At 48.9% G+C, this 14576-nt stretch overlaps 1 protein-coding gene across 9 annotated transcripts in view; it reads left to right on the top strand.

Annotated features, from left to right (window-relative positions):
• Positions 1-11805: 11805 nt before the first annotated feature.
• Positions 11806-14576, top strand: part of ENTPD6 (ectonucleoside triphosphate diphosphohydrolase 6) — a 33640-nt gene continuing 30869 nt past the window's right edge. For 2 of the 9 annotated variants that reach the window (XM_017862547.1, XM_017862545.1), the window contains exons 1-2: positions 13666-13737; positions 13948-14038. Coding sequence is in view for 2 of the 9 variants with exons in the window: in XM_017862539.1 (XP_017718028.1) it covers positions 13675-13737 (63 nt within the window). In the remaining 7 variants the exon portion in view is untranslated. Of the gene's footprint in view, positions 11995-12805; positions 13154-13638; positions 13738-13947; positions 14039-14576 lie in introns of those variants that run through there. The other 7 variants (XM_017862540.1, XM_017862541.1, XM_017862546.1 and 4 more) reach the window with 5 other exon arrangements.

Raw genomic sequence — 14576 nt, 5'->3', positions numbered from 1 at the left:
AGGTTAGCTAGATATAGAGTACCAATTTGTGTATTTACAAACCTTGAGCTAGACACAGAGTACTGATTGACGTATTTACAAACCCTGAGCTAGACACAGAGTGCTGATTGGTGCATTTACAATCCTTGAGCTAGACATAGAGTGCTAGATGTAAAAGTTCTCCAAGTCCCCACTAGGTTAGCTAGATACAGAGTGCTGATTGGTGCACATAAGATCCTCTGGCTAGATATAAAAATCCAAGTCTTCATCCAGTTCAGGAGCCCAGCCGGCTTCACCCAGTGGATCCTGCACTAGGGTTGCAGGCGGAGCTGCCCACCAGTCCCCAGCTGCACCTGCACTCCTCAGCCCTTGGGCTGTGGAAGGGACCGGGGCCACGGAGCAGGGGGCGGTGCCCGTCAGGGAGGCAGCTAAGGCCTGGCGAAAATTTGAGATTTGAGTGTGGTGCCAGAGGGCCAGCACTGCTGGGGGACCTGGCGCAACCTCCGCAGCTGCTGGCCCAGGTGCTAAGCCCCTCACTGCCCTGGGTGGAGGTGCCGGCCAGCAGCTCTGTGTGCAGGGCCCGCTGAGCCCGCACCCACGCCGTTGGAACTCACATTGGCTGGGGAGCACAGCCCGGTTCCTGCCCGCGCCTCTCCCTCCACACCTCCCTGCAAGCAGAGGGAGGTGGCTGCAGCCTCAGCCAGCCCAGAGAGGGACTCCCATGGTGCTGTGGTGGGCTGAAGGACTCCTCAAGCGCTGCCAGAGTGGGTGCCGAGGTCGAGGAGGCACTGAGAGTGAGGGCTGCTAGCACACTGTCACCTCTCACCAGTCTGTGTCTTTTAATTGGGGCATTTTCCCCTATTTACATTTAAGGTTAATATTGTTATGTGTGAATTTGATCCTGTCATTATGATGTTAGCTGGTTATTTTGCCTGTTATTTGATACAGTTTCTTCCTAGTATCAATGGTCTTTACAATTTGGCATGATTTTGCAGTGGCTGATACCGGTTGTTCCTTTCCATGTTTAGTGCTTCCTTCAGGAGCTCTTGTAGGGCACGCCTGGTGGTGACAAAATCTCTCAGCATTTGCTTGTCTGTAAAGGATTTTATTTCTCCTTCACTTAGGAAGCTTAGTTTGGCTGGATATGAAATTCTGGGTTGAAAATTCTTTTAAGAATGTTGAATATTGGCCCCCACTCTCTTCTGGCTTGTAGAGTTTCTGCTGAGAGATCTGCTGTTAGTCTGATGGGCTTCCCTTTGTGGGTAACCTGACCTTTCTCTCTGGCTGGCCTTATCATTTTTTCCTTCATTTCAACTTTTGTGAATCTGATGATTATGTGTCTTGAGGCTGCTCTTTTGGGGTGTTCTCTGTATTTCCTGAATTTGAATGTTGACCTGCCTTGCTAGGTTGGGGAAGTTCTCCTGGCTAGTATCCTGAAGGGTGTTTTCCAACTAAGTTCCATTCTCCCCGTCACTTTCAGGTTCACTAGTCAAACGTAGATTTGGTCTTTTCACATAGTCCCACATTTATTGGAGGCTTTGTTCACTTCTTTTTACTCTTTTATCTCTAAACTTCTCTTCATGCTTTATTTCATTAATTTGATCTTCAATCACGGATACCCTTTCTTCCACTTGATTGAATCAGCTATTGCAGCTTGTACATGTGTCACATAGTTCTCATGCCATGGTTTTCAGCTCCATGAGGTCATTTAAGGACTTCTCTACCTGTTTATTCTAGTTAGCCACTTGTCTAATCTTTTTTCAAGGTTTTTGGCTTCCTTGAGATGGGTTCCAACATCCTCCTTTAGTTCAGAGAAGTTTGTTGTTACAAACCTTCTGAAGCCTTCAGCTCATCAAAATCATTCTCTGTCCAGCTTTATTCCATTGCTGGCAAGGAGCTGCAATCCTTTGGAGCAGCAGAAGAGGCACTCTGATTTTTAGAATTTTCAGCTTTTCCGCTCTGGTTTCTCCCCATCTTTGTGGCTTTATCTACCTTTGGTCTTTGATGCTGGTGACCTACAGATGGGGTTTTGGGGTAGATGTCCTTTTTGTTGATGTTGATGCTATTCCTTTCTGTTTGTTAGTTTTCCTTCTACTAGTCAGGTCCCTCAGCTGCAGGTCTATTGGAGTTTGCTGGAGGTCCACTTCAGATCCTGTTTGCCTGGGTATCACCAGCAGAGGCTGTAGAACAGCAAATATTGCAGAACAGAAAATATTGCTGCCTGATCCTTCCTCTGGAAGCTTCATCCCAGAGGGGCATCTGCCTGTATGAGATGTCAGTTGGCCCCTACTAGGAGATGTCTCCCAGTCAGGCTACATGGGGGTCAGGGACCCATATGAGGAGGCAGTCTGTCCATTCTTGGCGCTTAATGCTGGGAGAACCACTGCTCTCTTCAGAGCTGTCAGACAGGGATGTTTAAGTCTGCAGAAGTTTCTGCTGCCTTTTGTTCAGCTATGCCCTGCCCCCAGTAGTGGAGACTACAGAGGCAGTAAGCCTTGTTAAGCTGAGGTGGGCTCCACCATGTTCAAGCTTCCCCAGCCACTTTTGTTTACCTACTCAAGCATCAGCAATGGCAGACAACCCCTGCCTGCCAGGCTACTGCCTCACAGGTCGATCTCAGACTGCTGCACTAGAAGTGAGCAAGGCTCCATAGGTGTGGGATCCACCAAGCCAGGTGCGGGATATAATCTCCTGGTGTGCCGTTTGCTAAGACCATTGGAAAAGCACAGTATTTGGGCAAGAGTGTCCCATTTTTCCAGGTACAGTCTGTCATGGCTTCCCTTGGCTAGGAAAGGGAAATCCCCCGACCCCTTGCTTTTCCCGAGTGAGGCAATGTGCCACCCTGCTTCGGCTTGCCCTCTGTGGGCTGCATCCACTGTCCAACCAGTCCCAATGAGATGAACCAGGTACCTCAGTTGGAAATGCAAAAATCACCCATCTTCTGCATCGATCATGCTGGGAGCTGCAGACTGGAGCTGTTCCTATCTGGCCATCTTGGAACGGAGAGAGCAAAAATATTTCCAAATAACACATGGACAGAGAAACATTGTAGTAGTAGACTTTAGAAAATGTTCCAAACTGACAATTACAAAAATACAACATAGCCAAATGTGTGGGACAGAGCTACAAGGGTGCTTACAGGAAATGCAAAGCTCTAACTGCATTTCTTATAAGATAGGCTGAAAGTTGACTTCAAGTAAGACAGCAGCACATCGCTCCCACTGGGCAGCCTGGCTTGGGGCTCCCTAGTAGGGATGGTTTTTGAGGGTGACCTCATCATAGTTCTGGGGTCATTTAGAGGACACTCTGGTGTTACTGTTTCCAATGCACCAAGGGTGACTGTCTTCTGGTGACCTAGCTACCTTGGCCCAAGCATTCTGGGGCCTGGGAGACTGGGAGGCAGGAGATGGGTGGGAGGAGAGGCAGGCCCCAGGTAATAGGGGAGCAGGGCTAAGGAACACAGGTAGCCAGCCTGAGTCAGCTCCCTCAGCCTCTGTGCTGAGAAATCTCGTTCTCCACTTCTCTGCCCTGAGAAACCTTGCTGTCTGGAATCCTGTCGCCTGCAGATGCTCAGCCATGCAGGTCACTCCACAGAGAGAAGCAGCCTGGAGCTCTCACCTTGGCTCACAGCCTCAGATGAGAGGCTTCCGGATATAACATGGCACGTTCATCTTGAGCGTGTGCCCCCAAGTCAGCCTTTCAGCCCAGTGTGATGTGTTGCCATGTGACCCACAGCCCTGCTTTCAGCCTGTCAAAAAAGGCTTCATTTTAAACTTCACCTGAACTCCTCCCTTCTCCGCAATCCTGTCTATCCCGTGCTGAAGACAGGAGGCCTCTGATCTGGCTTCCTCGCTGCAGTTACTAACCCTCACTTTGTCGTGGACAGCTGTGCCTTGGTGCCCTTCACCAAAGGGGCTTTATCAGGCGTCAGAAACACCCTTCCTGATGGCGAGGCGCTGGGCTGTAAAATATATACACATTTTTTAAAAAGGCAAATGCTTGATGACACAGTGCTATTTGGATTTTATTTTTTTGAATGCTTAGCAATGCCCTTTCTCAACAAAACAAAACACCATTTTACTTGAATTCCTTAGATAATGGAATCGGCTGCAGGCAGGGATTGTTTTTTCACCCCTCGAACGTTAAAAATAACCCGGAGAGAGCTATCTGTACTGAGCATGAAGGAAATAACACATACAGTGGTCCATTTCCAAGACAGGGTGCCTTGAATTGGTTTAGGTCAGCAAACTACAGAAGAAACAGGATACACTAGGCCCCTGCTTGGAGAGCCGATGTCTGCTTGCCATCTCCCCACCCTCCCCCTACCCCATTGTCTTAGTTGCCCTCAACCAAACCAAAGAAGTTAGTCTAAGACGAAAGTTTACTAGCTTGCAAAATAGCTTACTTTGTCTGTTCTTAACAGCCTGCCCAGATACTTAGGTCATAAGTCAAGTACTTGAAGAGGCCCTGAGCTAACTAGGATTGCAATGTATTGTGGCTACAACAAAATGCAGCAAAACAATCCTAAAGAAAATGCCTAAAACCCCTACCCAACAACCAACAGGCAATGACCAGGAAGACTGTGACCCCATAATACTCGGCCTATGAGGAACTAAGGGAGGGACCTGCGCACTAGGGGATAAATTGCTTTTGAAACTGCTAGGTGTGTCTGCCCATTAGACACCCGATCTTGCAAGACTGTCATTAAAGTCTCACTTCGACTGTTCTCCGGGTCTCTAAGCCCAAACTTTGGGTTTGGATGGGTGAGTTTTTTTCTCACAGCATGACCTACTCTCCACCAGTGATGTGCAGCACTGCAGTGAGCAGAGCAGAAGAGCTCTCCCTCCCCACTCACCCACCTGCCTCTTGGTTAGACATAAGTTCTCTTGTAACTTCTTTGGCTTCATTTCTTTTAAGTAAGAATAATAAAGTTTTAGTCTTTAATTTAAAAAAAGAAGATAGGCTAAAAATTAATAAGTGTTTAGCTTAAACTAGAAAATTTTAAAAAACAATACACTCTAAGTACAAAGAAAGAAATACTAAAGATGAAATAAATTTAAAAATATTAAACAAAGATACAGAGGAGTTCCACAAAGCCAAAAGTTAGCTCTTGGGGAAGAGAAGTAATAAAACTTAGGCATTTCTGGAGATGCTGACCAAGGAAAAAAGGAAAATTTACAAATTAATTGTTATGAGTGAAATGGAGGCTATCGCTGCAAATACTAAGACGACGTGAATAATGTTATACCAATAACACTGAAAACTTAGGTGAAATGGGATGATTCCTTTAGAAAAATGCCAAAACTGCCTGGAAAGGAGAAAGCTTGATTAGAAATGGAATCAGCGGTTTAAAATATTTCACACAGAAAACAGAAATATTCCACACAGAAAACAGAAATATTCCATCAAATATCCAAGAAATAGAAACTCCAAAACTTAAACACATTCAGAAGATTTAAAAGCAGAAAATCTCCAACTCATTCTGTAAGGCTAATTTAATCTTGATAGTTTCTAAACAAATACTATATTAGAAAGAACATTAGAAGCCAATCTTTTTGTGAATGTAGGAGCAAAGAACCTAAACACAATGTTAGCAAGTCAAATCCAGCAATGTATTTTAAAAGTATGCTTTATAATGGGAATGCAGGAATGATTCAATGTTAGAATTTATCATATTAACAAATTAGTGGGCTGGGTGTGGTGGCTCACACCTGTAATCCCAGCACTTTGGAAGGCTGAGGCAGGTGGATTGCCTGAGGTCAGGAGTTCGAGACCAGTCTGGCCAACATGGTGAAACTCTGTCTCTACTAAAAATACAAAAGAATTAGCTGGGCGTGCTGGTGTGTGCCTGTAATCCCAGCTAATTGGGAGGCTGAGACAGGGGAATTGCTTGAACCAGGAAGGTGGAGGTTGCAGTGAGTCGAGATCATGCCACTGCACTCCAGCCTGGGTGACAGAGCAAAACTCTGTCTCATACAAAAAGGAAAATTAGTGGAAAAAAATAATAATATCATGTATAGATGAAGGAAATGCACAAAATAAAACTGAATATTCATTAATGATTTTTCAAAACTCTTAAACTAGAAATAGAAGGAAATTTTCTTAATCTGGTAGACGACAACCTATACAATGTAAAATGCTAAAGGCCCTCGTGGAGAGAAGACAGTCCATTAACAGCTACTCTAAATGGGACAATCTGTTCACACCAGTCTCCCCCTACCAGGACAGTCGACCAATCGCCCAGAACATTATTACCTGTGTTGCAGCTGCACTTCATGTGGTCCCAACAAGACTGTCACTACAGTGCAAGGTGACGTCTGTTGGATTATCCATTGGGAAGCTAAAAGAGACCACACAATGGCCCATGTGGCAGGCAGGAATCATAAATGCCAAGTTCTCTTGGGGAAGAGTAGGGTTTCCCTCACATTTTTTCCTGTTTGTAGTAGATTTTGGAAAATGGAAGGCTAGCCATGAGCAGGGAAGATCTTACTTTTTTGTTGAGTTATAGGAAAAATATTTGGTAGAGAAAGCAGTGATTTGTGGTTATAGATTTCAGAGGAAGAAATCAGAGCAGTGGCTAAGATGTTTTGTTTGATATTATTAACTAAATGACCTATGAGTGATGGTATGTTAGGTTGAATTCTAAAACAAATTCTAAAGAACGATTTGAGTGCAAGTAGTCTATTTAGGAGGTGACACCAGGAAAAATCAGTAGAGGAGTGGGGCAGTGAGACAGGGAAAGGAGGAAAGCCAGTATGGGTTACCACGTGGGACCACTGTGCTCAATTCCACGTAGACATGCCAGAGAGTTGTCCTGAGCAGAAAGGGAGCCAGGGTCTTTGCACCTGACATGGGCTGAGGGCTGCTCTCAGAAGCATTACCTCCTGGCACTTCTTCTGCCAAAAGAAGGCCCTGCTGTGGAGAGTCATGGGAGCACACAGTGGGATAGACATGGGCAGGAGGCCTGGCAGCCTCTGCTACAGACACTGCGCAGTCCACGTTCTGTTCCTTCACTGAGCAGACAGCTTTGCAGCTGTCCTCCTGGACTTTTGTGAGTAGGTGGGCACATGTGAGCAAGTCATACACAATAGTGGGCTTCCTCCACTACTACTCAAGTTAGGTAAATTGAGGCAGCTTGATAACTCATCAACCTCTTCTAAAACATTCTCACCCCCAAAAAGCAGGGCCAGGCACTCCTCCCTGCTGTCAGAATACTTGCATACATTTTCTGCTGAAGCCCATGTCTCAGTTATCTGCTCCTGCATTCTTAGGGTGGGTGCCCATTGGCTTCCTTCACTTTCTGCCTGCAGGGCTGAGCTGCTTCTGGCTGACAAGTGAAAACATCAGAAGCACCCTCATCAATCGATCCATTTCTTCAACAAATATTTTGAATACTGACTTAATTTGAGTTTACCTAAAGGCAATTTGAGTCAAGAGCTTAGATGCAGGTAGTTGACCTGGGAGGTGATTCCCAGAAGCAGGAGAGAGAGAGAGTGTGTGTGTGTGTGTGAGAGAGAGAGAGAGACAGCGCGAGAGAGAGCGAGAGCACACCGAGGAAGATCAGAGGACCACCCAAGGGGGCATTATTGAGCTGATCACCACTGAGGGTCACTGAGGCTCACTTCTACTGAGGGCTCAGAATTGGTCCTCTGGGGACAGAAGGCTGAGGCATACATCCCCAAGTTAGTTAAGGGTTGCTGTGAAGCAGGTTCACTGTGCACTGGTTACCAACATGTCTGTGTCCAGTGAGAGAGAATGCATTCATACTCAGTAAGTTATATGAAGCAAATGTATTACTTACAGACAGGCAGCAAGGGACAAGAGGAGCATTCATTGCAAGCTAGTCGTCCAAGGCTCAGGAAATCTGCTCAGGGCAAATGGAGTCTCAACTGGGCAAACCCCACTTTCACCACAGATGAGGGATGCCAGAGAGCAGCCTGCCCTGGGTTTAACATCCCAGGGTAATGTGATTTGCTGGGCTTTGTTGAAGGACATCCTATTTTCAGCAGGAGACTGGAACTGACCTTGGGCTGTTCAGCCAGCTCTCCCTTATCTCACGATGTTGCAATCCCAGCACATTCTGCAGTTATTCCTGAGAACTACATGGAAAAAGGGGGACTGGGTCTGTCCAAGGCCAGCCAAACTGTCCTGCAGTTACCCCGGGGATGTTAAATTTCCCTGAATTCCAGGCTGTGCCTGCTCCCAAGGCTTCTGGAGAAAGTCACAAGATAAGCCTTAAAGAGGACAGCAACAAGATGCTTGAGGAGGCAGCATTTAGGGGAACTCTCCACAACAACCAGAGAGCTGACGGCAGAGGCAGGCAAGGGGCATTAGCACTGCCAGTGTATGCTACAGGCACCTACCATGTTCCAGGCAGAGTGCCGGGCATGCAGCAGTGAGCAGGACAGACCAACTTATTTCTTCTCATGGAGCTTCATTTCAGTAGTGGAACAAAGAATTTACCAATAAACAAGTCAGCAAATAAGTAATGACGGGTGTCGTCTTTGCAAAAATTATGACAATAAGAAAAATATGACATAGGAAAATTACCACAGTGAAAAAAACCTAACCTAAACCAACTCCATCGTCTAACCTCCAATCTGCCCTTGTTCATTCCCAGGCATAGGCCAAACAAATTTGTGGAGAAACTTAGTTTATAATTTCACTTAAAACCAAATATAACAGCCCGTCCCTGAAACAAACCTCCTTCTTGCTTGGGGACCAGACCACCTTTGTGAGACTAACAAATTAGCTACAAGATTAAAAATTATGGGCCAGGAGTGGTGGCTCACGCCTGTAAGCCCAGCACTTTGGGAGGCCAAGTTGGGCCGATCATCTGAGGTCAGGATTTCGAGACCAGCCTGGCCAACATAGTGAAACCCTGTCTCTACTAAAAAATATAAAAATTAGCTGGGCATGGTGGCAGGTGCCTGTAATCCCAGCTACTCAGGAGGCTGAGGCAGGATAATCATTTGAACCCAGGAGGGGGAGGTTGCAGTGAGCCGAGATCGCGCCCTTGCACTCCAGTCTGGGGGACAAGAGCAAGACTTCATCTAAAAAAAAAAAAAAAAAAAAAAATTATGGCTTAGGAGTCATGCAGCCCGAAGCCACAAGATTCCTAACCCCCTCAATTGCTCTAATAAATAATACTACTACTACAAAACATAAAATTGGTGTTCAAGGTATTTTTCAGACCCTGCATTGTGATAGACTAGCCACCCAGACTGGTAAACTGGCTAATCTGGTCTTGTGATCCCAACCCAGGAACTGACCCAGAGCAAGACAAAAGCTTCATCTCCTCGTGATTTCATCCCTAACCCAACCAATCAGCACTCACCATTCCCTAGCCCCCTGACTGCTCAACTATCTTTTAAAAACCCTAGTCTCCAGACTGGCACAATCCCAGCACTTTGGGAGGCCGAGGAGGGCAATCACTTGAGAGCGGGAGTTCAAGACCAGCCTGGCCAACACGGTGAAACCCCGTCTCGACTAAAAATACAAATAATTAGCTGGGCATTGTGGCGTGCACTTGTAATCCCAGCTACTTATGAGGCTGAGGCACAAAAATCACTTGAACAGAAGGTGGAGGTTGCAGTGAGCCTAGACTGCACCACTGCACTCCAGCCAGGGCAATGAAGCAAGACACTGTCTCAAAAACAAACCCCCCAAAAAATTCCTTAAACTCTGAATCTGAGGAGAGGCTGATTTGAGGAATAATAAGCCTCTGAGCTCCTATTTAGCCAGCTCTATGTGTACTGAACTCTTTATCGCAATTCCCATCTTGAAAAATTGGCTCTATCTGGGCAACAGGCAAGAAGAAGCCGTTGGGTGGTTACAGTGTGATGAGTGCTATGAAAGAAATAACATAAAGGGTGATAGAGAATAACTAGAGGAGGCATTCTAGATAAAATGGTCTGAGGAGGTGACATTTGAGCTGAGTATTAAACACTGAGAAAGAATCTACAAACGGAAGATCTGGTGCAAGACCTTTCCAAGCAGTGTATATCACACACAAAAGCCTATGCCAGCAAAAAGATTTTACTTTCACGAATTCTAGAAACTCTAAGAGTAAAAAAAATGGTGAAAAGAAATGAAGTGATAACACATATTGTGAGTGCAGCAGGCAGAAACAGCGCCATCACCGTTTCACGACAGGATCTCATAATACTAGGAAAAGTGCAAATTAAAACCGTGAGATACAGTTTGGTCATTATTGGATGGGGAAAGATCCAAAAGTGTGGAAAGACCCCACTGGTGAAGATGTATGGAAACCCAAGGTCTTACACATTATTTGCCAGAGTGTAAATTAGTACAGTGTCTAAGGGGGGCAATTTAGCCATGGTTAGCTAATATATTATTCTAAAGGACATATCCCAGTATAGCCAATTCCAACTCTAAGAATATTTCTGACAGATATACCCACATGCATGCACAAAGACAGTCCATGGGATCCAGTCGCATTATTCCTAACTGCAAGCAACTGGGAAAAACTTCAAGGTCCATCAGTGAGGGCCCGCATAGGCTAACTCTGTAATAACCAAATCTCAGTGGCAGTGTCCAACCAGGTGCTTGTGGGTGACCTTCCAACAGGGACTGCATTGCCCGGCTGACAGGCCTGGTCTATGTACTGTCCGGGCATCCCATACAGTTAGCACTCATTCACCCTCAAAAGCGTCCCATCTTGAAAATAAACTCTTGCCCACTTGGTGCTTTAGGAACCTGGGCTTCTTCCACCAGTAACTCTCCCAGATGTCCCAGTGCGCAGGTGGGGCCGTCCTCCAAGGCCAGGCCTGGCTAGGGCGCACCCACACCTCCTTGGCCAGATGCTGTGGGCCAGGAAGGGGCTCTGGCCCTTGCGGGAATGAGGGTGCCTAGCATAGGTGTGCACGTGGGCAGCCCCCACCGTGGGGCCCCTAAGTAAGCCGGGGCCTGCGAGCCAGGACAGTCCGGAGTTGCAACCTTGGTGATTTCTAGGCAGACATTAGAAAATGGGGTCAAAGGCCGGGTGCGGTGGCTCATGCCTGTAGACCCATCACTTTGGGAGGCCGAGGCAGGAGGATCACCTTAGGTCAGGAGTTCGAGACCAGCCTGGCCAACAGGGTGAAACCTCGTCTCTACTAAAGACACAAAAATTAGCCAGGAGTGGTGACGCACGCCTGTAATCCCAGTTCCTCAGCAAGCTGAGGCAACAGAATCGCTTGAACCCGGGAGGCGGAGGTTGCAGTGAGCCGAGATCGTGCCACTGCACTCCAGCCTGGGTGAGACCCTGTAAAAAAAAAAAAAAAAGAAAAGAAAATGGGGTCAAGAAATGGGGGGTGGGGAGGAGTGGATTTCATTAACCTGCCTGCTCTAATGTGGCTGCATTTCCATCATGCATTGTCCTAAAAAAAGAAAAAGAAAAAAATAAAATGTAGACGTGGAGGGATGGGGGAAATTGCACGGGGCGGTCCAGGCTGTGAGGCTGCCCCCTGCCAGGCACGACGAGGGTCAGCTCTGCCGCGCCGTGAGGAAACCGGCCAAAGAAACCCCTTGAATCTGGCGAGGTCCCGCCCTGAGACGCTCGGGGAACCAGACTGCCGACCCCTGTCTCTGGGCCGACGCCAGCCCGGCTGTGGACTGGAGAAAACCGCAACGCTACCAGCGGAAACAGGACCCGTCCACCGCGCTTGCTCAGGTGGGTCTCCGACCCCGCCCGCGCCTGCGCAACTGGGTTCCCCCGGCCCGCGCCTGCGCAACTGGCCCCGCCCTCTACCCAGTCCGCGCCTGCGCAACAGGGACCCCGCGACCCCCCGCCTCCTCTCCCGCCTGCGCCTGCGCGGCTGGGTGCGCCCGCCCCGCCCAGCCTGTGACGCCACGTGCATGTGGGCGGAGCCCTAGGGAATCGTGGGGTCGTATCCCGCTGTTGGAGGTTGGGGTGGCGCCGGCCGGGGCTGGGGAGCCCGAAAGACCGGCTGTCGCCTGCTCCCCGGAAAAGGGCACTCGTCTCCGTGGGTGTGGCCGAGCGCGCGGTGCAGGGTAAGCGGCGGGCCAGGGCGCTGGCGGGGGCGGCCGGGGATCACCGACTGCAGGCGGGCCTCCACACGCGGGCGCGCTGCGCTCCGGAGGACTGCCTCGGGGTCACTCGCACCCGGGCTCCCACCTCCTGCTGCCTTCCTGTCCAGGCTTCACTAGGGCTCCCTGGACGTCTGGGCTCCGCTGGCCGGTGGGGGGCAAGTCCAGTGTTTTGGGACACAGGGCGGGCCAAATAGCAGGGGCCTCTAGCCCCAGAGGGCCCCAGCCCTGCTGCGTTCATTCATTCAGCCAGCTTTTGCGGACCCGCCCCCAGTCTGCGTCAGGAACAGGCCCCTCCGCTCCTGGATGAGCCTGGCGGGGAAGCCTCGCGTAGCAGTTTCTGGGAAACAGATAGGATCAGGCCGCTTGGACAGGACTGAGAGTGTAAGGACGATTCACCCTGGCATTGGGGTGATGTCCCGAGGAGCTCATAGGTGGTCAGGGCGGTTCTGCCCGAGCTGACTTGTGAGCCGCGGATGCCCGGACCGAGGGAGGGAGAGCCCCTGATGTGGACAGACTAGACTCCTTCAGTGGAAAACATTCAACAGCCAGGAGAGCGTGGAAGAGGAAGGAGAGATGGGAGGGCCCAGGGGAGCGTGGAAGGGAGGGTGTTTTTATTATAAGTGCAAAGGAACCAGCCACCGGGAAGTGCCTGGGCAGCTCTGGGTGTCCCTCCAGGCACCTGTATTCCAATCTTACCTGCGCGAAGCCACACACCCACGTCACACAGGATGCGGGGAATTCAGCCATAGCCTGCAGGCAGGGAATCTTCCTTGGGAGAGGTGGATTACAATGACTCTTCCTCCCACCCGCTGTGCAAGAGCCATGGGCGGCGGGTAGTCATTTTTGAAGGACCTGGCAAGCACGGTACCAATCTCGAAAGAGCTTTTTGTCTCCCTCCCCTTGCCCTGGAGAGAGTGACTGGCTAGCGTGTGTGTCTGCCTCCTGAAGCTTCGGGTAAAGGACCAGGAAGATGGGCAGCCCGTTGTGTCAGGAGATCTGGAAGCGCCTCCCCTCCCACCACCTCCTGTATAAAGGAAACAGCAGGTGGTGTTGACGGGCCTTTCATCCACCGGTTTTGCCAAGGAGAGAAAACCTATTGAAACCTACCAGGAGGATGAGTGTAAGTTTCTAATGTGCTTTATTTTTGGATACAGCGTGCGTGGCAGGCATTTGCATTCATGGCCCTTCCGTGTACTTGAACTGAAAACCTGAAGAAACTGGCCAACAGATTAGGCAGCCATCAATCCACATCAGATGGCGCCTGTATTTCCAAGAGGTGGCTTGCCATCCCCATCTCCTAGAAAGCCAACCAGGGGACAGGGCAGTTCCTACCACCGACAACACTGCTCCACCCTCAGATTCTCCTCTCTGACTCCTGCCTGGAGGGTGGCCTCGGCAGGAGCCACACCTCTCTGTTTGCCTGTGTGCACCCTACTTCCTATCCCTGCCTCCCCTTGGTTCCCACCTGCTACCTGCCTTACAGCCTCATCCCACCCTCTCTCTCCTTTAAAGAACAGACTGAGATGACATCGTTTTCCTCAATGAGTCTGTCAGGGAGAATGTGATCAACAAATTCACACAGAAACTCCATTGCCCCTCCTGCAGGTGTCTCAGCCATGGGCAACACCTTAATCTAGTGGAATGACATCGGTGTTAAGATCTGGGCCACAGGGACATGGAGGTGACCTGTTCCTTGGGGAGAGGGTATGGTGAACATGACTGTAAGAACTCTTCTTCCCACCCGTATGCATGAGCAAGGCTGTTCCTGGTTCTGTGCTCTCAGTACTGTGTTCTAGTTAGACTCTTGTTTTTGTCTTCCTGAACTTGGTGTGTAACGTCAGTAATTATGTCTATGTAAGGTATGTCTATGCATGTGAGTGTTTTTGGATATCTAAAGTAGTATTGTACTTACAGGGAAGGCGAAGTGATAAAGCACGTTCAATGTGGGGACTGAAGCTGGGGACTCTTGTGTGCTCCACTACACACTGACTGCAATCTCAGACAGGTCCGTTTACACACATGCCCAGGGCCTTGGTGCTGTCTTAGGGAAACCCAGGGCTGTGAGGTGGGCTTTGTGGGGCACTGGACACGGGACATGGCACATAAAGGGTTATTTTAAATGGGTAGACAATAAAGAGCAACTTTGCCTCTAGATTTAATATGCCACCTGTGAATCTGATCATGTAGAATATGGTTCTTAGACTAACAAAGGACATGATAAGACTTGATTATGGTACAGGTGCGGTGTCTCACACCTGTAATTCCAGCACTTTGGGAGGCCGAGGTGGGCAGATCATTTGAGGTCAGGAGTTTGAGAGCAGCCTGGCCAACATGGTGAAACACCGTCTGTACTAAAAATACAAAAATTAGCCGGGTGTGGTGGCGTGTGCCTGTAATCCCAGGTACTTGGGAGGCTGCTGAGGCAGGAGAATTGCTTGAACCTGGGAGGCGGAGGTTGCAGTAAGTCGAGATTGTGCCACTTCACTCCAGCCTAGGTGAGAAAGTGAGACTCTGTCTCAAAAAAAAAAAAAAAAAAAAAAAAA

The sequence above is a fragment of the Rhinopithecus bieti genome, unplaced genomic scaffold (assembly GCF_001698545.2).
Source record: "Rhinopithecus bieti isolate Rb0 unplaced genomic scaffold, ASM169854v2 scaffold_56174, whole genome shotgun sequence".
NCBI classification, from domain to species: domain Eukaryota; kingdom Metazoa; phylum Chordata; class Mammalia; order Primates; family Cercopithecidae; genus Rhinopithecus; species Rhinopithecus bieti.
This window is presented reverse-complemented; position numbering and strand designations above follow the sequence as displayed.